General features: G+C 38.8%; 1 protein-coding gene across 3 annotated transcripts in view; it reads left to right on the forward strand.

The window, feature by feature from the left end:
* Positions 1-3413: 3413 nt before the first annotated feature.
* The window catches only part of PINX1 (PIN2 (TERF1) interacting telomerase inhibitor 1), a 163101-nt gene continuing 145886 nt past the window's right edge, over positions 3414-20628 (forward strand). The window contains exons 1-4 of one of the 3 annotated variants that reach the window (XM_049865210.1): positions 3414-3561; positions 11004-11113; positions 16096-16188; positions 18017-18095. In XM_049865210.1, the coding sequence (XP_049721167.1) occupies positions 3543-3561; positions 11004-11113; positions 16096-16188; positions 18017-18095 (301 nt within the window). In that variant the 5' untranslated portion in view covers positions 3414-3542. The other 2 variants (XM_049865212.1, XM_049865211.1) reach the window with 2 other exon arrangements.

Below are 20628 nucleotides of genomic sequence, written 5' to 3' on the forward strand. Positions count from 1 at the left end.
AAATAAGTTTGTAGCTACCATCTAAAGGTGTTCTTCATAAAGTACTTTCCTGAGTGCGTATATATATACATATAAAAGACCACATTTTAACCCTGAGTTCATTTGGTTGCCTATTGCCTTGCTATGCAAAGTAGGGTCTAGGGGTCATCAGCATCCGTATAACTTGGGAGAGCATTAAAAATGCAGAACCTCTGGCTCCACCCCAGACCTACTGAGCCCGAAACTCCAGAAAGAGGGTAACAAGATTCTCCAAGTGATTCTCATGCACATTAAAGTTTAAGAAGCACTGCTCTAAGGGGTCTGCTAAGAGATTAAAGAATAAGACTAAATGTCTTGTTGTCACCTTCTTTTATAAAAAGTGCAGTTTCCACTCTAGGTTGATGGTTTGAAAATATAAACAAGATTCTATCATTTTTTAAAAATCCCCAAGAATATTTTTTTCAGAAGATGATCCTTATATTTTTATAACTCTATATCTATCTATCTAATTTATTCTATCTATCTATCTAATTTATAGATATAGATACTGACACATGGAATGCTGGAGTGGGAACAAATCTTGGAAATGATTAGTCTGACCTCCCACTCAAATGCACAGTCCCTTCTACAACATTCCTTTGTGACTCCAGCAATATTTCCAGGAGAGACAGCTCACTGTATCACAATGCACAATGACATCTCAATCGTTCCTTGCCAATTCCTGCCACTCAGTGTCTTAGTCTAGTTCTGACTATCTGTCACCACCAGGACCATTGCAACAGCATCCCAAACTTCTGTCTAAATCTTTCTGATTATCCTAGAAACAAAACTATCTTCCTAAAGTCATATACCAACATGTGTAGTGCTTGAAAAATGATGACTTCCTCATCAATTCACTACTCTCTGCTCTATACCTTCTGTTTTCTCTGGTATAATCAGGCTGCTAATTATCTTGAGAAAGACTTGAGTGACCCTGCCTTCCTAATTTTGCACAAGTCCAACTCCCTACTTTAATCCTGCTATCCTACCTCCAGCCTTGGCTGTGAAAATTCCATTGACTGCATCCCCCTATCCCTCTCACCTACCAGGTATTCACTGATTGTTGTTGTTGTTAGGTGCTGTCAAGTCAGTTTCAAAATCACAGCAACCCTATGCGTAACAGAAGGAAACGTTGCCTGGCCCTGTGCCATGTCACAATAGTAGATATGTTTGAGCCTGTTGTTGCGGTCACTGTGTCAACCCATCTTGTTGAGGGTCTTCTTCTTTTTCACTGACCCTTTACTTAACCAAGTGTGATGTCCTTCTCCAGAGGCTGGTCCCTTCTGATGACATGTGCAAAGTACATGAGACAAAGTACATTAGAAGTCTCGCCATCCTCGCTTTTAAGGAGCATTCTGGTTGTACTTCTTCCAAGGCAGATTGGTTCATTCTTCTGGCAGGCCATGCTATATTCAATACTTTTGTTTTTTTCTATGTTGAGGTGTAATCCATACTGAAGGCTAGTCTTTGATCTTTTTCAGTAAGTGCTTCAAGTCCTTTTCACTTTCAGCAACCAAGGTTGTGTCATCTGCGTATCGCAATTTGTTAATGAGTATTCCTCCAACCTTGATGCCTTGTTCTTCTTCAGCTTCTCAGATTATTTGCTCAGCATACATGTTGAATAAGTATGGTGAAAAGACAGCCCCTTGATGCACACCTTTTCAGATTTTAAACTAGTATCTCCTTTGTTATGGATTGAATTGTGGCCCCCAAAAATATGTGTATCAATTTGGTTAAACCATAATTTCCAGTATTGTATGATTGTCCACCATTTTGTCATCTGCTGTGATTTTCCTATGTGCTGTAAATCCTACCTCTATGATGTTAAAGAGGTAGGATAGGTGGCAGTTATGTTAATGAGGCAGGACTAAATCTATAAGACAGGGTTGTGTCTCAATCCAATCGCTTTTGAGATATAAAAGAAAGAAGCAAACAGAGAGACAGGGGGACCTCATACCACCAAGAAAGCAGCATAGGGAGCAGAATGCATCCTTTCAGACAGGGGTTCCTGTATGGAGAAGCTCCTAGTCCAGGGAAAGATTGATGAAAAGGACTTTCCTCCAGAGCCAACAGACAGAGAAAGCCTTCCCCTGGAGCTAACTTTAATTAAATTTCATAAACATCTATGGAACTCCTGCCATATTCAAAATTATTTTGCTAGGTGCTGGTATGGATACGGAGATGAATATGATAAGGCAAGTTCCAGTGTGTATGCTGTAGTGGTGGGAAAAAACGAAAACAAAGAACCTATGTCTTGTTGACAGCATCACACTATTTTAAGAGAGGCAACATTGTCCCCAAAATTAGTTATCTGATTATATAGCATCTCTATCTATCTATCATCTCAGGAAGACAATTTTCAGTACAGTCAGTGAGAAAGAGGCATAATACGCTGACCATGCTATCTAATTTTGATCTGGATTTCTAGACTAACAGCTATGTTTTTCCTGGTGGTCAAAACCAGGATGTGAAACCGTATGTCCCAGGGGGTCTTAACCATCTGCACCCCTCAAAATACACATACTCAGGAAGAGTGCTGTCTTGGTGCTGTTGCCAACAAGATATTTTTGCAAGATAGACAAAATACATGTAAGCATCTTGTGACCATTATTTAAGCATTCTGTGAAATTATCTGTAATCACTAACTATACTATTAGTAACCAGTAACCAAGCAGAGTGTGATTAGTACAAATTCACTGATTTTTCTGTAATTGTCTTCCCTTATAGTTTGGTTCCTCTTTTTACCCCATAAGAATACTTGTGTAGTGGAACTGCCCCCAGGACTACCTGATTCCATTTTCAAAGGGCTGCATACTTTCCCAGTTGTTATTGTTTTAAATCCTTAATAAACCTCTCTGTTTTAACTTGAAACAGTGTTCAAGTTTTTCTCTACACTACCATTTATCTGTTTATGTGTGCGGCTCGTGCAGTCAAGTTTCCCAAACTCCTTATACGCAACGTTATTAAAACCATAAAGACCCTAAGGACGATTTTTACGTATTTCCTTCCTCATTAGACTGTGCGCTTCTTGAGGGCAGAATTTACGACTTATTTCCAGTAAGCACCGGACTTGGCATTTAGCAATGATGAATTAACCATGAAGAGTATTAAGGTAATACTTATTGGAGTAACACTGCCGCTTGTTCTGCGGCAGACCTCTTACAAAAGCTTCAATTATATCAAATTATTTAATATATTTGTTCAAGTGAATGAAAAAATACTCCTCTCTTCACCTCCGTTTGACCCCAAACCACCCTCAACTGCGCTCTGCGTTCTTCCCCGCAGCTCCCCCTCTCATTTTACAGCCCCAACCCCAACCCCAATCTCAGACGGCTAGCGCCCCGCCTACTCGCTCCGTGTTACAGGAGCGAGTCGCACTTCACAGACGTCACTAGTACGCGCCCCCTTGCCGATCCGATCTGCCTGTCTGGCTACTCCCGCGATTCTGGTTTTTCCCCCCGCCCGGAGTAGAGTCGCCGCAGTCGTTCAGGTCCGAAAGCTCGCGGCGTAACGGACTCTCCGAGATGTCAATGCTGGCTGAGCGTGAGTGTTTGAAGCCAAGGCCCGACTAGGGCACGAGGGTGAAGATTCCTGGGTGACGCGCTCGGCGGGAATGTGTGGCCGGGAGCGCAGTCGTCGGCGTTCAGTGGGGTAGAGGCGTCAGATGCCTGGAGTTGGAGGCCTGGGAAGCCCAGTTCTGCTCGCCCCGCCTCAGAGCTTTTCAGCTCCAGCCTTCCCCGAATGTTAGCTACCAATATGCTAGTGAAAAAAACACTGCGAATGTGCCCTTGGGACTCTGGATCCTCACACTAACCTAGGGACGCGAGCGGTGTGTTCGAATGTGAGTCGGGACACGGGGTGCTAGGGCTGGCTCAGATACCAAAGGTCGTGGTAACCCGGAGTGGTTCTTTGACTTCCCAGGGCCTCAGCTTTCTCAGATTAAAAAGAGGAGGTTGGGCCAAAACGAACACTTCAGGCAGTGAAATCCCGCTTTTGAAAATACATTGTACTCAAAGAAAGGAGGCCCTGCGTTGTGCAAATGATTAGCACACTCGGCCGAAAAAGAAATGCGAAGGGGTTAAAAACATCAAACAGGAAGTTAGCCTTTTGAGGGGGTGCAGGGCTAATGAGTAATTCTAAGTAAAGCTGTAGCTATTTTGACTTGGTTAGTTGAAATTATCAACACTCTTCCATGATAAGAGTGTTGGCCTCAACGCCTGATGCATTCTACCTCAGTTGCTTCTGACATTTACTCTCACTTTAGGTACGGTATTGAAGTTTATGAATTCCTTCTCTCTGGAGGCTACTTGTCTGAACGGTACCTGTAGCTGAGGTCTTTTGCCACCAGATGGCAGTCTTGAAAAGCCAACCCATAACTTTTTGGGAGACGTTGTATAGTCGTCAAGGATCCCTAGGGGCGCAGTAGTTAAGTGCTCGCCAGCTAACCGACCCCCCGCTCTACGGAGGAAGATGTGGCCCTTCTCTTCGGTAGAGATTTACAGCCTTAGAAACCCTATGGGGCAGCTCTCCTCTGCCCTGTAGGGTCGCTCTGAGTCCGAATTGATTGGACGCAGCGAAATTGGTTTTTGGTTTGATCACTGAGCGTAAACAGCTTGTTTAAAAGACCATCAGCAACTGCAGAGGGATTTTGGGAAACAAGTGCTGTCAACATTATACTATCCAAGGGATGAAAGGAGGAATAGGAGCACAAAACGAAAAGGGTCCCACTGGGCAGAAATTGAGATTCAGAGGAATGTATTTTGCCCAAAGTCATTCAGCTAGAAATTGGCAAAATTTACTTAGTTATACCAGTGTCTTTAATTTCTTTCTGGGTTCTAGTGGTTTTCTATTATTTTTAAATTGGAACTCATAGAAAGCAGTATGTTTTAGGTGGTGACCGTTTAGGCTCTATTTCTTGATCCGTGAAAATGAGCAATCAAGACAAAAGCATAACTCCCACAGATCTCTTCTGGTTTTAATATTATTTTTTGTAAGCTCAGTTCAACATGCACTTGGGAACATTGGCCCTGGCTCTGCTATTCATTTTGGTTTGTTTCCATGATCAATTTCTGTGGAGTGTGTTAAAGACATCTCTTATTCTGTTCATTACTAGATTGCCGTAGAAGATAATCAACAAGGTGGTAAATGTGAAAATAGTTTTAAAGTATGAAATGATATACAGGTGTAAAACACTATTTGTAGACGTCAGTAGTGTAGATTGCATGATTTCAAGAGAGTATATTTTCACTTCTCCCTTTTTCACCATTAACTACAAATTTTGAAGGCTTTGTCGTGAAAATATGTAATATTATATGTTGTTTTTAAAGTAATTTTCTAAGTTATGTTTAAGGCATCCCCTGTGATTAGATATTTAGGGTTATTATTTTAGAGATAAGAAAATAGAAGCATAGAAAAGTCCCAGGAAGTGATCCTCAGTTTCACTGTTGTCAGTTGCTGTCTAGTCAGTTCCGACTAATGGCAACCCCACTACCCAGCAGTTATTCTTCTCTTAAAGTTCATAAAATTGGCATATTCTGTAGGTACAGTTTTGTGTCCTACTTTTTTTCCTATTTAACATCAGATAGTGAACATTTTCATATATTTTAAGTATGCTATTTCCTTTGTGTTCCCTTGCCATTTGGACTATACATAAATATATATGTAACCTTCACCACATGCACATATCCTATTTTTTAATCTACTAGTGGTTTTCTTTTTCTTTCTCAACAACATTCTTTATCCTGATTTCCCTCATTATCAAATGTTATTTTATTGAGTTTCCCCTATGTAAGACAAGAAATTTGGCTTGAAAAAGCCTCCCTGTGTAAGGCAAGAATTTTTTGTTTTTAAATAATTTTTATTGTGCTTTAAGTGAAAGTTTACAAATCAAGTCAGTCTCTCACACAAAAACCCATATACACCTTGCTACATACTCCCAGTTATTCTCCCCCTAATGAGACAACCTGCTCTCTCCCTCCACTCTGTTTTTTCGTGTCCATTTTGCCAGCATCTAACCCCCTCCACCCTCTCTCTCATCTCCTCACCAGCATCCCTCTCCAACCCATTGTCCAGTCCAATCCATGTCTGAAGAGTTGGCTTCGGGAATGGTTCCTGTCCTGGGCCAACAGAAGGTCTGGGGGCGTTGACCACCGGGGTCCTTCTAGTCTCAGGCAGACCATTAACTCTGGTCTTGTGAGAATTTGGGATCTGTATCCCACTGCTCTCCTGCTGCCTTAGGGGTTCTCTGTTGTGTTCCATGTCAGGGCAGTCATCGGTTGTAGCCGGGCACCATCTAGTTCTTCTGGTCGCAGGATGATGTAGTTGCTGGTTCATGTGGCCTTTTCTGTCTCTTGGGCTCGTAATTGTCTTGTGTCCTTGGTGTTCTTCATTCTCCTTTGATCCAGGTGAGTTGAGACTCATGGATGCATCTTAGATGGCTGCTTGCTAACGTTTAAGACCCCAGGGGCCACTCTTCAAAGTGGGATGCAGAATGTTTTCTTAATAGATTTTATTATGCCACATGATTTAGATGTCCCCTGAAACCATGGTCCCCAGACCGCTGCCCCGGCTATGCTGGCCTTCGAAGCATTCAGTTTATTCAGGAAACTTCTTTGCTTTTGGTTTAGTCCAATTGTGCTGCCCTCCCCTGTATTGTGTGCTGTCTTTCCCTTCACCTAAAGTAGTTCTTATCTACTGTCTAATTAGTGAATGCCCATCTCCCACCCTCCCTCCCTGCTCTCGTAACCACAAAAGAATGTTTTTTTCTTCTCAGTTTAAACTATTTCTCAAGTTCTTATAATAGTGGTCTTATACAATATTTGTCCTTTTGCAGCTGACTAATTTCACTCAGCATAATGCCTTCCAGGTTCCTCCATGTTATGAAATGTTTCACAGATTCCTCACTGTTCTTTATCGATGCGTAGTATTCCATTGTGTGAATATACCATAATTTATTTATCCATTCATCCGTTGATGGGCACCTTGGTTGCTTCCATCTTTTTGCTGTTATAAACAGTGCTGCAATAAACATGGGTGTGCATATATCTGTTCTCCTGAAGGCTCTTATCTCTCTAGGATATATTCCAAGGAGTGGGATTGCTAGATCGTGTGGTAGTTCTATTTCTAGCTTTTTAAGGAAGCGCCAAATTGATTTCCAAAGTGGTTGTACCATTTGGCATTCCCACCAGCAGTGTAGAAGTGTTCCAGTCTCTACACAGCCACTCCAACATTTGTTATTTTGTGTTTTTTGGATTAATGCCAGCCTTGTTGGAGTGAGATGAAATCTCATTGTAGTTTCGATCTGCATTTCTCTAATGGCTAATGATCGCGAACATTTCCTCATATATCTATCTGTTAGCTACCTGAATGTCTTTTTTAGTGAAGTGTCTATTCATATCTTTTGCCCATTTTCAATTGGGTTTATTGTCTTTTTGCAGTTGAGTTTTTGCAGTATCATGTAGATTTTAGAGATCAGGCGCTGATCAGAAATGTCATAGCTAAAAACTTTTTCCCAGTCTGTAGGTAGTCTTTTTACTCTTTTGGTGAACTCTTTGGATGAGCATAGGTGTTTGATTTTTAGGAGCTCCCAGTTATCTAGTTTTTCTTCTACATTCTTTATAATGTTTTGTATCCTGTTTAAGCCATGTATTACGGCTCCTAACGTTGTCCCTATATTTTCTTCCATGATCTTTACCGTTTTACACTTTATGTTTAGGTCTTTGATCCATTTTGAGTTCGTTTTTGTGCATGGAGTGAGGTATGGGTCTTGTTTCATTTTTTTGCAGGTGGATGTCCAGTTATGCCAGCACCACTTATTAAAAAGACTGTCTTTTCCCCATTTAACTGTTTTGGGGCCTTGTCAAATATCAAATGCTCATACGTGGATGGATTTATATCTGGATTCTCAATTCTGTCCCATTGGTCCATGTATCTGTTGCTGTACCAGTACCAGGGTGTTTTGACTGCTCAGGTAAAGTAAGGCCTCCCACTTTGTTCTTCTTTTTCAGTAATGCCTTATTTATCCGAGGCCTCTTTCACTTCCATATGAAGTTGGTGATTTGTTTCACCATCTCACTAAAGAATGTCGTTGGGATTTGGATCGAAATTGCATTAAATGTATAGATCTCTTTAGGTAGAATAGACATTTTTATAATGTTAAGTCTTCTTATCCATGAGCAAGGTATGTTCTTCCACTTATGTAAGTCTCTTTTGGTTTCTTGCAGAAGTGTACTGTAGTTTTCTTTGTATAAGTCTTTTACATCTCTGGTAAGATTTATTCCTGAGTATTTATCTTCTTGGGGGCTACTGTAAATGGCATTGGTTTGGTGATTTCCTCTTGGATGTTCTTTTTGTTGGTGTAGAGCAATGCAACTGATTTTTTTACATTTATCTTATATCCCGATACTCTGCTGAACTCTTCTATTAGTTTCACTAGTTTTCTGGAGGATTCCATAGGGTTTTCTGTATACAAGATCACCTCATCTGCAAATAGACATACTTTTACTTCTTTCTTGCCAATCTGGATGCCCTTTATTTCCTTATCTAGCCTAATTGCTCTGGCTAGGACTTCCAGCACAATGTTGAATGAGTGGTGATAAAGGGCATCCTTGTCTGGTTCCCGATCTCAGTGGGAATGTTTTCAGGCTCTCTCCATTTAGGGTGACGTTGGCTGTTGGCTTTGTATAAATGCCGTTTATTATGTTGAGGAATTTTCCTTCTATTCCTATTTTGCTGAGAGTTTTTATCATGAATGAGTGTTGAACTTTGTCACATGGTAAGGCAAGAGTTTTATCTATCATCCTCACTTTCCAATCTTTATATAAATTTGGAGTTTTAGACCAGGTTGTTATTAAGATATTAATTTTTTCTTAGAATCTTTACTTTTATAGACCAATTTTTGATACCTGAAATTATTACATTTTGTAACCAAATTACAACACTATAGTTAATGGATTTTAATGCTCACTGCATTAGTATTTTATACTACAGCTTCTTCAGTGTTGAATGTCTTGAATAATTTTTTAAAATTAGAATACATGGTTGTATATCTTGAGCTCTTGAATGTCTGAAAGTCTCTTTGAAGAAAAAAAGATAAACTCTGTCCCTGGCTCTTAGGACTCAATACACCCTGCAGAATTAGCTGACTCCTGGCATAAGCCATGTGGTATTACGCATGAAGTGACTGAAAAGTGAAGTCTGTCGTAGCTGCTGTCTGGAGGATAGTTTATTGGAGTTACCCTAGAAGGATCCTGACAGGAGAACCATTAACAGTTAGATCTCCAGTGGGGAGAGACATCCTGCTAGAGGATGGTTGAATGCATCATCCCAAGTAGAAATTGTGCAAATTCAGGGCACTCTACCCTGAGACCCAGCACTAGCCCTTACCCTGCTGTTCCAGGTTATGTTGGGGATCCCCAAGACCCCCCCCCCAAGTTTCAGCAATTCACTAGGAGGACCCACAGGACTCACGGCTAAGATATATAAAGTAAAAGAATGCAGAGCAAAATCAGTAAAGGGAAAAGGCTCATGGGGCAACGGGAAACCAAGTATAAGCTACAAGACTCCTTTTCCAGTGGAGTCAAGTGGATTCCAGCTTATAGTAACCCCATGTGTTACAGAGTCCATAGCAGTTACAGAACTGCTCCATAGGATTTTCGTTTCTGTAATCTTTATGGAAGCAAAGTGCCAGGTCTTTCTTCCACAGTGCTGCTGGATGGATTCAAACCACCAAACTTTAGGTTAGCAGTTGAATGCAAACCATTTATGTCACCCAGGGACCATAGTCACCCAAAACATGCTTCATTCTCCCAGCAGTGATCATGTAGGCAACCTCTGCTTAGCATATACCAAAATACCAGACTTCTAGAAGAAAAGCAGATGTTCAGCATAAACCATATTGTTTGTACAAACAGTCATAGTGAGCCACTCTTATTAGTCTGACAATAGTGAGAACCTCCCCAAAATCCAAGTTAACAGAGACCAGCCAAAAGCCAACCTTGTAAGCAGCCATTTGAAAGGCTGGCAGTCAGCCCTCCTATGTTAGCTGTTTTCTGGACAACATGACACCTGAGCACAGAACAGATGGTGGAATAAGAATAACAATGGACAGATAAAAGACGATCCAATCTGAACAGACCATAGACAGTCTGTTTTCCTTGACAGAATTTCCCAAATCTGGAAATTTCTATATATAGGTAGGAAATGTTCCAGGGAAAAGGGGCTATCTGTGGTCAAATAAGTTTGGGAAACACAGAATGCTTACCTCTACCCTCCTCTAATAAGATATACACATATCTAAGAAGATATTAACATTTGCATATTAAAGATTCTGGGAAATCCTTCCATATGGAACACTATTAAGTTTTGTTTAACCCAATGGTACTCTTTTATTTTAATGGGAGTCCTCCCTCCCCCTTTTTTTAACATCTTCATTTGAGAAAAATTGCTCTAGCCACATTGGTTGAGGATACCTGCCATTTTCCTGGGAAAGAACTGACCTTGGATATCCAATCTCTTGTGTAAGCATTATAGTCTATTGTAATCTGAACTGTATGAGGCTCTTATTGCAGAGGGTGTTTTAAGTCATTCTCAAAAATGTCTTCTTACATCATGCCTTAAATTAGCTGCCCATGGAATCATACTTAACCATTAGTGTGTTGAATATAAAGTGTGTTTATATTGAAAATATTGTTATTGTCATGGTTTTCATTCTACTTGGATCCACAATCAGTGCTCATGGACGTAGCAGTCAAATCAAACGACATATTGCATTGGGCAAATCTGCTGCAAAAGACATCTTTAAAGTGTTAAAAACCACTGGCAAGCACTACTATGTAGAGATGTAAACTCTGGGCACATACTGATAACCAGCCTCACATATAGAATACTAGCTAATAAGGTTTGATGTAGATCTTATGTATGTATATTTGTATATATTTCCAAATTTGAAGGATAAGTCGCCGATGAGTTACTTTTTTCATTTATAGGTCGGCAGAAGCAGAAGTGGACTGTGGATCCAAGAAACACTGCATGGAGTAATGATGGTTCCAAGTTTGGCCAGAAGATGTTAGAGAAAATGGGATGGTCTAAAGGAAAGGTATTTTGGAGAAAAGCGAAAGAAATCTTAGGAGTCTGGGAGAAGTTTATGTTTGGATCATCAATAAGTGATTTTGGAGAAATAACCAAATTGTAGTGAACTTGTGAGGATAAAATTAGAATTGTACATAAATGTCAACTCTTTATCATTTAATCTGCCATTGTTAGCTTGGTTTGTATATTGTTGTTGTTAGGTACTATCGAATTGGTTTTGAATCATAGTGACCCTGTTTACAACAGAATGAAATACCGCCTAGTCCTGTGCCTTCCTTGTCATCATTGTTATGTTTGAGCCAGTTGTTCCAGCCACTGTGTCATTCCATCTCATTGAGGGTCTTCCTTTTTTTTCACTGACTCTACCAAGGATGATGTCCTTCTCTAGGGACTGATCCCTCCTTATAACATGTCGAAAGTGTATGAGACCAAGTCTCGCCATTCTTGGCTTCTAAGGAGCATTCTGGCTATACTTCTTGCAAGACAGATTTGTTCATTCTTTTGGCACTCCATGGTATTTTCACCATACTTGAAAGGCGTCAATTCTTCCATCTTCCTTATTTATTGCCCAGCTTTTGCATGCATTTATGAGGTGATAGAAAACACCATGGCTTGGGTCAGGTGCACCTTAGCCCTTAAAGTGACATCTTTGCTTTTTAACGCTTTAAAGAGGTCTTCTGTGACAAATTTGCCCAATGCAGCACATCATTTGATTTCTTAAATGCTGTTTGTGGATCCAAGTAAAATGAAATCCTTGACAATTTCAATGTTTTCTCTGTTTATAGTGATGTTGCTTATTTGTCCAGTTGTGAGGATTTTTGTTTTCTTTATGTTGAGGTGTAATTCATATTGAAGGCTGTGATCTTTGATCTTCATCAGTTAGTGCTTCAAGTCCTCTTCACTTTCAGCAAGTAAGGTTGTATCATCTGCATAACAAGTTGTTAACGAGTCTTCCTCCAATCCCGATGCCCCGTTCTTCTTCATATAGTCCAGGTTTTCGGATTATTCACTCAGCATACAGATTGAGTAAGTATGGTGAAAAGATACAACCCTGACACACACCTTTCTGGACTTTAAACTGTCTGTTATCTCCTTGTTTGGTTCAAACGATTGCCTCTTGATCTATGTACAGGTTCCTCATGAACCCAATTAAGTGTTGTGAAATTCCCATTCTTCAAAATGTTATCTGTAATTTGTTAGGATCCACACAGTCAAATGCCTTTGTGTTGTCAGTAAAACACAGGTACATGTCTTTCTGGTATTCTCTGCTTTCAGTCATGATCCATCTGACATCAGCAATGATATCCCTCATTCCACATCCTCTTCTGAATCCAGCTTGAATTTTTGGCAGTTCCCTGTCAATGTATTGCTGCAGCCACTTTTGAGAGATCTTCAGCAAAATTTTACTTGTGTGTGATACTAATGGTATTGTTCAATAATTTCCACATTTGGTTAGATTACCTTTCTTTGGAATAATCATAAATATGGATCTCTTTCAGTTGACTGGTCAGATAACTGTCTTGCAAATTTCTTGGCATAGATAAGTGAGCATTTCCAGTGCTGCATCCATTTGTTGAAATATTTCAACTAGTATTCTGTTAATTCCTGGAGCCTTGTTTTTTGCCAATGTCTTCAGTGCATCTTGAAGTTCTTCCTTTATTATCATTTGTTCTTGATCATATGCTACCTCCTGACATGATTGAATGTCCACCAATTTTTTTTGGTACAGTAACTCTGTATCACTTCCATCTTCTTTTGATGCTTCCTTCGTTGTTCAGAATTTTGCCCATAGAATCCTTCATGAGGATTGAGGCTTGAATTTTTTCTTAAGTTAGTTGCCCACGGAATCATAGTTAACCATCAGTGTGTTTAATATAAAGTGTGTTTATATTGAATTTTTTTTTTTCAGTTCTTTCAGCTTGAGAAATGCTGAGCATGTTCTTCCCTTTTGGTTTTCTGACTCCAGATGTTTGCACATTTCATTATAATACTTTGTCTCCTGGAGTCGGCCTTTGAAGTCTTCTCTTCACTCCATCATTTCTTCTGTTCACTTTAGCAACTTTGAGAGTCTCTTCTGACATCCGTTTTGGTCTTTTCTTTTTTTCCTGTCTTTTTAGTGACCTCTTTCTTCATGTATGATGTCCTTGATGTCATTCCACAACTTGTCTGACCTTTGGTCATTAGTGTTCAATGCATCAAATCTATCCTTGAGGTGGTCTCAGGGCTCCTTCTAAAGTTCAGGTGGGATATACTCAAGGTCGTACTTTGGCTCTTGTGAACTTGTTCTGATTTTCTTCAGCTTCAGCTTGAACTTACATATGAGCAATTGATGGTCTGATCCGAAGTCAGTCCCATGCCTTGTTCTGACTGATGATATTGAGCTTTTCCCTTGCCTCTTTCCACAGATATGATTGATTTGATTCCTGTGTATTCCATCTAGTGAGGTCCACATGTATAGTCGCCATTTATGTTGTTGAAAAAACGTATTTGCAAAGAAGAAGTCTTTGGTCTTGTAAAATTCTATCATGTGATCTTTGGCTTCATTTCTATCACCAAGGGCATATTTTCCAACTACCACTCCTTCTCTGTTTCCAACTTTTGCATTCCAATCACCAGTAATTATCAATGCATCCTGATTGCATGTCTGATCAATTTCAGACTGCAGAAGTTGGTAAAAATCTTCAATTTCTTCATATTCGGCCTTAGAGGTTGGTGTGTAAATTTAAATAATAGTTGTATTAACTGGTTGTCCTTGTAGGGATATGGATATTGTCCTGTCACTGACAGCATTGTACTTCAGGATAGATCTTGAAATGTTCTCGGTTCATGTACAGTGCCTTAAATTAGTTGCCCATGGAATCATACTTAACCATCAGTGTGTTTAATATAAAGTGCGTTTATATGGAAAACATTGAAGTTGTCAAGGATTTCGTTTTACTTGGATCCACAATCAACACCCATGGAAGCAGCAGTCAAGAAATAAAAAGATGTCTTGCATTGGGCAAATCTACTGCAAATTGTGAAAAGCATAAATGTCTCTTTGAGGACTAAGGTATGCTCCACCCAAGCCATGGTATTTTCATTCACTTCATATGCATGTGAAAGCTGGACAACAAATAAGGAAGACTGAAGAAGAATTGATGCCCTTGAATTATGCTGTTGGTGAAAATACTGAATGTACCATGGACTGCCAGAAGAACAAACAAATCTGCCTTGGAAGAAGTACAGCCAGAATGCTCCTTAGAAGCGAGGATGGTGAGACTTTGTCTCGTGTACTTTGGACATGTTATCATGTCCCTGCAGAAGGACATCATCCTTGGTAAAGTAGAGGGCCAGTGAAAAAGAGGAAGGCCCTTGATATGATGGATTGATAACAGTGAGCTCAAACATAACAACAATTGTGAGGATGGTGCAGGACTGGGTAGTGTTTCGTTCTGTTGTACATAGGGTCACTGTGAGCTGGAGCCGACTCCATGGCACCTAACAACAACAACATATTCCTAAGAGTAATATTTTATTCCTCTTTATAGCTTGGCTACACGTTTTCTCCTTTTTCCTCACCTTCCATTATTCCTGACTCTAGCAGGGCCTCTGTTTATATCTCTACACTTAAATACCTCTTTTCAAGGTCTTTAGTGATCTCATTGCCAAATCTAATGGACCCTTTTTTGTTTTCACGTTACTTCACCCCTTAGATGTATTGGACAAAATTTATTTCTCCTTCCTTGAAATTCTTCTGTCTTGGCTTCTATAATGCTACCCCATCTCCTGCATTTTCCTTGTACCTCACCAGGCTGCTCAGAAATTTGCTGCCAGCTCTTCCCCTTGCAAATTTTAGAGCTTTGGAGCTCCTCAGGGTTCAATCTCAGCACTTGTTCTAATTTCTGTTCAGGTGATTTCAGTCATTCCCACACCATGGCTTTGAATTATCATCTAAAGTCTGAGAACTGTTAGTTTTCTGTATCTAGCCTCTGAGCTTCAAACTTGTAAATTCATCAGCCTACTTGACATTTTCATTTGAGTAAGCATCTCAAGTTTGGGTTTTATTATAAAACTCTGGACCCTTCCAACTGTTTTCCTTTCCAAGTTTTCCCCATTTTAAGCAGATGGCAACCTATCTACACAGTTACTCAAGCCTGAAACTTGAGGGTTGTGCTTAGTTCTTCTGCTTCTCTTATTTCCCACATCCTGCCATTATTCCTCTCTATTTTTTATTCAGGTATAGCCACTGTCATCACTTGCCATGATCACTGCAGTAACCTCTCAACTGCTTTCCAGCTTTGTTTGCTTCTTTTCCTCCTTTGATCACTCTCTTCCTTAGGTCACTTGCCATACAACAGCCAGAATGATATTTTAAAATATGAAAATTAGATCATATATTCCCTTAAAAGTTCACTGGTTTCCCATTGTTTTTCAAATAAAATCTAATTCCTACCATAACTTCCAGACCCTGTGAGGCCTAGTCCCGTTCATATCTTATTTCACTTCATTCACTCTGTTGCAGTCACCCTGGCTGCCTTTAGATTCTCCAGTACACCAAGCTCTTTCCCACCTTAGCGTGTTTGCACTTGCTGTTCCCTTTACCTGGAACATCTTATAATGGGTGCTAATTGATGCAGGTGACTTAGAGTCACCCTTCTGCTTTCCCCTCCCCTAGGGTTGCTTTGTAAAATTATTTCATGGAGAGAGCCATAGAATCTTAATACCTGTGGTGGGCTTCTAATACGTTTGTGGCAGTCCTCTTTGCTTCTGAGCATCTTAAAGAGGCATTTTTTACTCAGTGTTTACATAGGCTTTAAATTTGGTCTCTAATTGAAGAGTAGCAATTCACTATTAGAAGTGAATCCTTGGTATTATAGAAGATATTCTCTTGTAAGAATTCATTAGTTTGTATCCTGATTAATTGAATAGCTAATAAAGAAAGAAATAAGTAATCTCTTGTTTGTCCATGATAAGAATGCTAACTCTATTTGTGTCTGATATTCACAGGGTTTAGGAGCTCAAGAGCAAGGAGCCACAGAACATATTAAAGTTCAAGTTAAAAATAACCACCTGGGGCTTGGAGCTACAATCAATAATGAAGTGAGCAACAGTGTGTCTGCTGGATATTTTTATTGCATAATTGATTTGAATTTTGTAAATATCAAAATTATTATTAAGTCAAATTGATAAATTTTTAATTGTTCAAGCATGTATTATCCATGCTTTAGAAAACAAGAGAGTCCTTAACTAAGCTGGTTCTTCATCATGTAACATGTCTTCACCTTGTCTTATTGTCCATATGGGATCCTTTATTTGCTGATACCTAAGAAATCAAAACTTGTTTTATTGCTAAACTTTGGCCCCCCCAAAATAAAATACACACACACACACACACACACACACACACACACACACACATATATGTTTCTATAGAAATATTGGGATAGAAAAGAATCTTTACCTGTGTTCTAGTCAGTGTTCTAGTATTAGCATATATTATTAAGAGTTGGTGTCATTTAGTTTCAGATATACTTCACGAAAATAGTATCCCATTCCTTGTTTCTAACTGTTGGTATATAGCAGTTGAATTTATTCATATTTCTTCTTAAACATTTACACTTTGGAAATATGATGCTTTATTCTTGGATCAAGTAGACATATGAGACTGTGTAGGCATCGCCTGTCTGGAGGGGAAATGAGAGGGCAGAGGGGGCCAGAAGCTGCCCGAATGGACATGAGAAGAGATTGTCAGGGAAGGACTGTGCTATCTTATTAGGGGGAGAGCAATTAGGAGTATGTGGCAAGATGTATGTAAATTTTTGTATGAGAGAGAGACTGACCTGATTTGTAAACTTTCACTTAAAGCACAATAAAAATTAATTTTAAAAAGATACTGTAATTAAAAATTAGTGGCCTACTATACTTATCATTTTCAGCATCTTTGATTTAGAAAGTGTCTGAGCGGAAAGCTTTGTTCTTAAATTTTTATAGCCAACGGAATCTGGTAACGAATCTGGATAAATACCTTAGGTAAACCGAATTACTTTGATTAGTTCAATAGCTCTGTGTAGTGGACTGGGGCAGCTAAAATTTTCTGGACTAACAGCAAAAATTTTAAGTCATTAAAGAAAGAGTTTATATAAAGTTGATTTTGAATGTAGGTATAGGAGATAGATACACAGATTTACTTACTTTCTGAGGAGAAACGTTACCCAGTAACCTCATCACTATACCTTAACCTCGAGCATTCTTGGAAAAGTGCATAAGGCAAATTCTGACATTGAAATCCTGGTTCTCGCAGCTTTGTATTGTTTTGGAGATACTCATTATAAAGCCAGATTCTCTGTTATGATGAACCTATTAGCTAACCACTTTACAAACGGGTACTGATTGATATACCTTTCTCCCCTTCTGTAGAATTGTTTTATAAAATTGGGGTCATTGCAAGCAAATACAATTAGGCAAAATATGTTAAGCTCTAATGAGCAAAGAAAGATCCATAAACCAAGCCCGTTGCAGTGAAGTCGATTCTGACTCAGCAACCCAAAAGTCCCCCATTGCTTTTGTCCTTTGAACTACATAATTTCCCTTAGGGAAAAAAAAAAATACTAATTTTAAATATTAATTTAATATTTAGTGTGCAGGTTACTTGCTGGTTATTTGACTATAAGTTGACTATTGATAGGTTATTCACATTTGCAGTCAAGACTTAAGCTTCTGAGAAGCCCCTTTTTAATATTAATATGGGTAAACTACATTTCAAGTTTATATTAGTTCTTTTCCATTCAAATTTATAAAATAATATTTTTGATGAAACATTAAAATTTAACATTAGTTACTATATTTTCCTTGATTCCAAAATAGATCTTACTTCAGTCAAGATAGGTAAACTACAAGATTGCCTCTAATTCAGTTTTGGTATTTTTAGGACAACTGGATTGCTCATCAAGATGATTTTAACCAGCTTTTGGCTGAACTGAACACTTGCCATGGCCAGGAAGCAACAGGTAGGCAAAATTTTTGCTTTGTTACCCATTAGGTTTCAGTGGGTGGGTGGGTAGGTTTTTAGAAGACATAACATTTCAATATAAAATATTTTTATCAACTGTATTTACTATAAGCATTGTATATTTGAAAGTCAATTGGTTGAAACTATTACAAATATTAATTTCTGGTTACATTTTAATGGTACTTGCACTGAATGAACCTTTAGTCATAAAAGCTAACACTTTTCCCATAACAAGTTTTGGTTATGCAAGAAAAATGCGTTCAGCTCACACCTCACATAATAAAGTGATCTTTCTAGGAACGCTTGAGTTTAACTAAAATTATATTTTAAAAATACAAAGCAAGAAATATCAAGTGAGACCGTAAACTAGCAGACAGTGAAGGATTAATAGAAAAAAAACCTTTTCTGTGTTGATTCTCCCCAGTGAAATCTCTTACCTTTTCATTCGTGTTTCAGAGTATAAATTTTTCAGATATAGTAAAACTTGTCGCAAGGGGCTCAGTACTACAAATTTTATTCCCAACCTTAAGGAATGAAACAACTGAACCTTGGGCCTTTTATAGTAAATTAACAGAAAGGTGGTAGTGTTTGAGGAGGTTAAGGGCATGGATGGTATAACCATTTCTCCTCAAACCTGTGGGCCTTGAGTATGATTTTAGAGCTTAAGGATGTTTTTTCTCAGTTGCCTGTATAGAAGTCAAGGGTGTCATTTCAGTTAATTCTGGCTGGATATTCATAGTCTAGAGCCATTATTTTTTTTTTGCAAACGTTTTTATAAGTGTTTTTTTAATCCCCTGGGCACAGTTTTTGGCATGTAGTAAACAGTCAAAAGGTGTTTGTTAAACTGAAATAGAAAGAACTTTGTGAAATGAAATTAAAAGAGACTTGAATTAGGCAAACATTTATTGAGCTGTGTGCTGGGTACCAAGTTGGACTTGAGGATATGAAGATGTATAATACCCAATTCCTGCTTGGGAGGTAGCTAGCAGGATATGCTAGTAATTGGTAAAAATCACAGTGCATATCTAACTTTAGGAAGCTGTATTGCAGTGCTCTGTATAGAAGTGAGCCTTTCTTGTATTTTCCCTATTCAGCCTGGAGTTCTTGGTGGAATGCATAACTTGGGCAGTTTTCTTTATCCATGGGACACCTATTAGAAATATCCTAACAGTTCTATGTGTGGTCCTAAAACTGTTAGGGTATTTCTAATTGGTGTTGTATGGGTAAAGAAAACTGCTCAAGTTATAAATCCCACTAAGAATAGTGGAAGAGTAATAGGATAGTAATTTGTTAGCGAAGAAAAACATAAATGAAAGCATTGACTGGAGTAATAATAGAAAATGCAGGATATGTGCAGTAATAGAATTCAAGGCCGTCATTCCTTACCCATTATAAACAAAAGCCATCTTTATATTCATGACCACAGTTGAATTCAATAGAAATGCATGTATGAATGTAAACATGACCATATAAGACTTATAGTTTTTGGTTTAAGAAGTAATATAGTGGTTTTCAGATGGACACCTAGACTGCCTGGATTTGAATCCTGATTCTGACAATTACTACTCATATGACCTTGGGTAAATTACTGAAGCTCTCTGTACGTTGGTTTTCTTATTGATAAAAAAAGAAAATAGTACCATCAAGGTTTTTGTGAGAATTAGATAAGTTAATACATCTAAAGTACTATGAACACTGCTTAACCCATAAACCAAACCAAGCCAACTCATGATGACCCCATGTGTAGAGCTGTTCTCCATAAGGCTTTCAATGGCTGTGACCTTTGGGCACCAAGACACCTCTGGGTGAATTTGGGGCGCCAACCTTTCAGTTAATAGCCCTAGTGCTTAACCATTTGTGCCACCCAGGGACTCACTTAGCACATAGTAAATGTTTAATAAGCACTGACCGCTGTCAGTATTATTGTTATTATTCGCAAATATAGATCTCCAAAATATATTGTTACTTTTAGTAATTAGGACCCGCTGCCACCCAGCAAGGAGCGATACTTAGATGGATGAACTTGTGCGTTATGTGTAGGCTATTCCTAGGTATCATTAATGAAATCAGAGAAAAATAGTGTGTTTTCTCCCCCAAATAAGTCTATTTCCAAAAACATAGAGTGCTCTTCAGATAACCAATATCCTAAATAAATATACTTAATGACCGCAAGATATAAATAAATTTGAAATCTCTGTCCTACTGATGGATAATTTCCAATATTAAAAGTTTAAAAAGGAAGATGAAAAACTCTATGGCATGCATTTATAGAAGAAAAACTAGGGAAGAAATACACACGTGTGCTTGGCTTTGCATCTACTTCAGTGGTTCTCAGCTGGGAATGATTTTGCACTTTGGCAATGTCTGGAGACATTTTTGGTTGTCACACTTTGAGGTGAAAAACGGTTTGCTACTGGAATCTATTACTGGCATCTAATGGATAGAGGCCAGGGTTACTGCTTAAGATCCTACAAGGCATAGAACAGCCCCCCACAACAAAAGATTATCTATCCTAAATATCAATAGTGCAA

The sequence above is a fragment of the Elephas maximus genome, chromosome 22 (assembly GCF_024166365.1).
Source record: "Elephas maximus indicus isolate mEleMax1 chromosome 22, mEleMax1 primary haplotype, whole genome shotgun sequence".
In the NCBI taxonomy this organism is placed as follows: Eukaryota; Metazoa; Chordata; class Mammalia; order Proboscidea; family Elephantidae; genus Elephas; species Elephas maximus.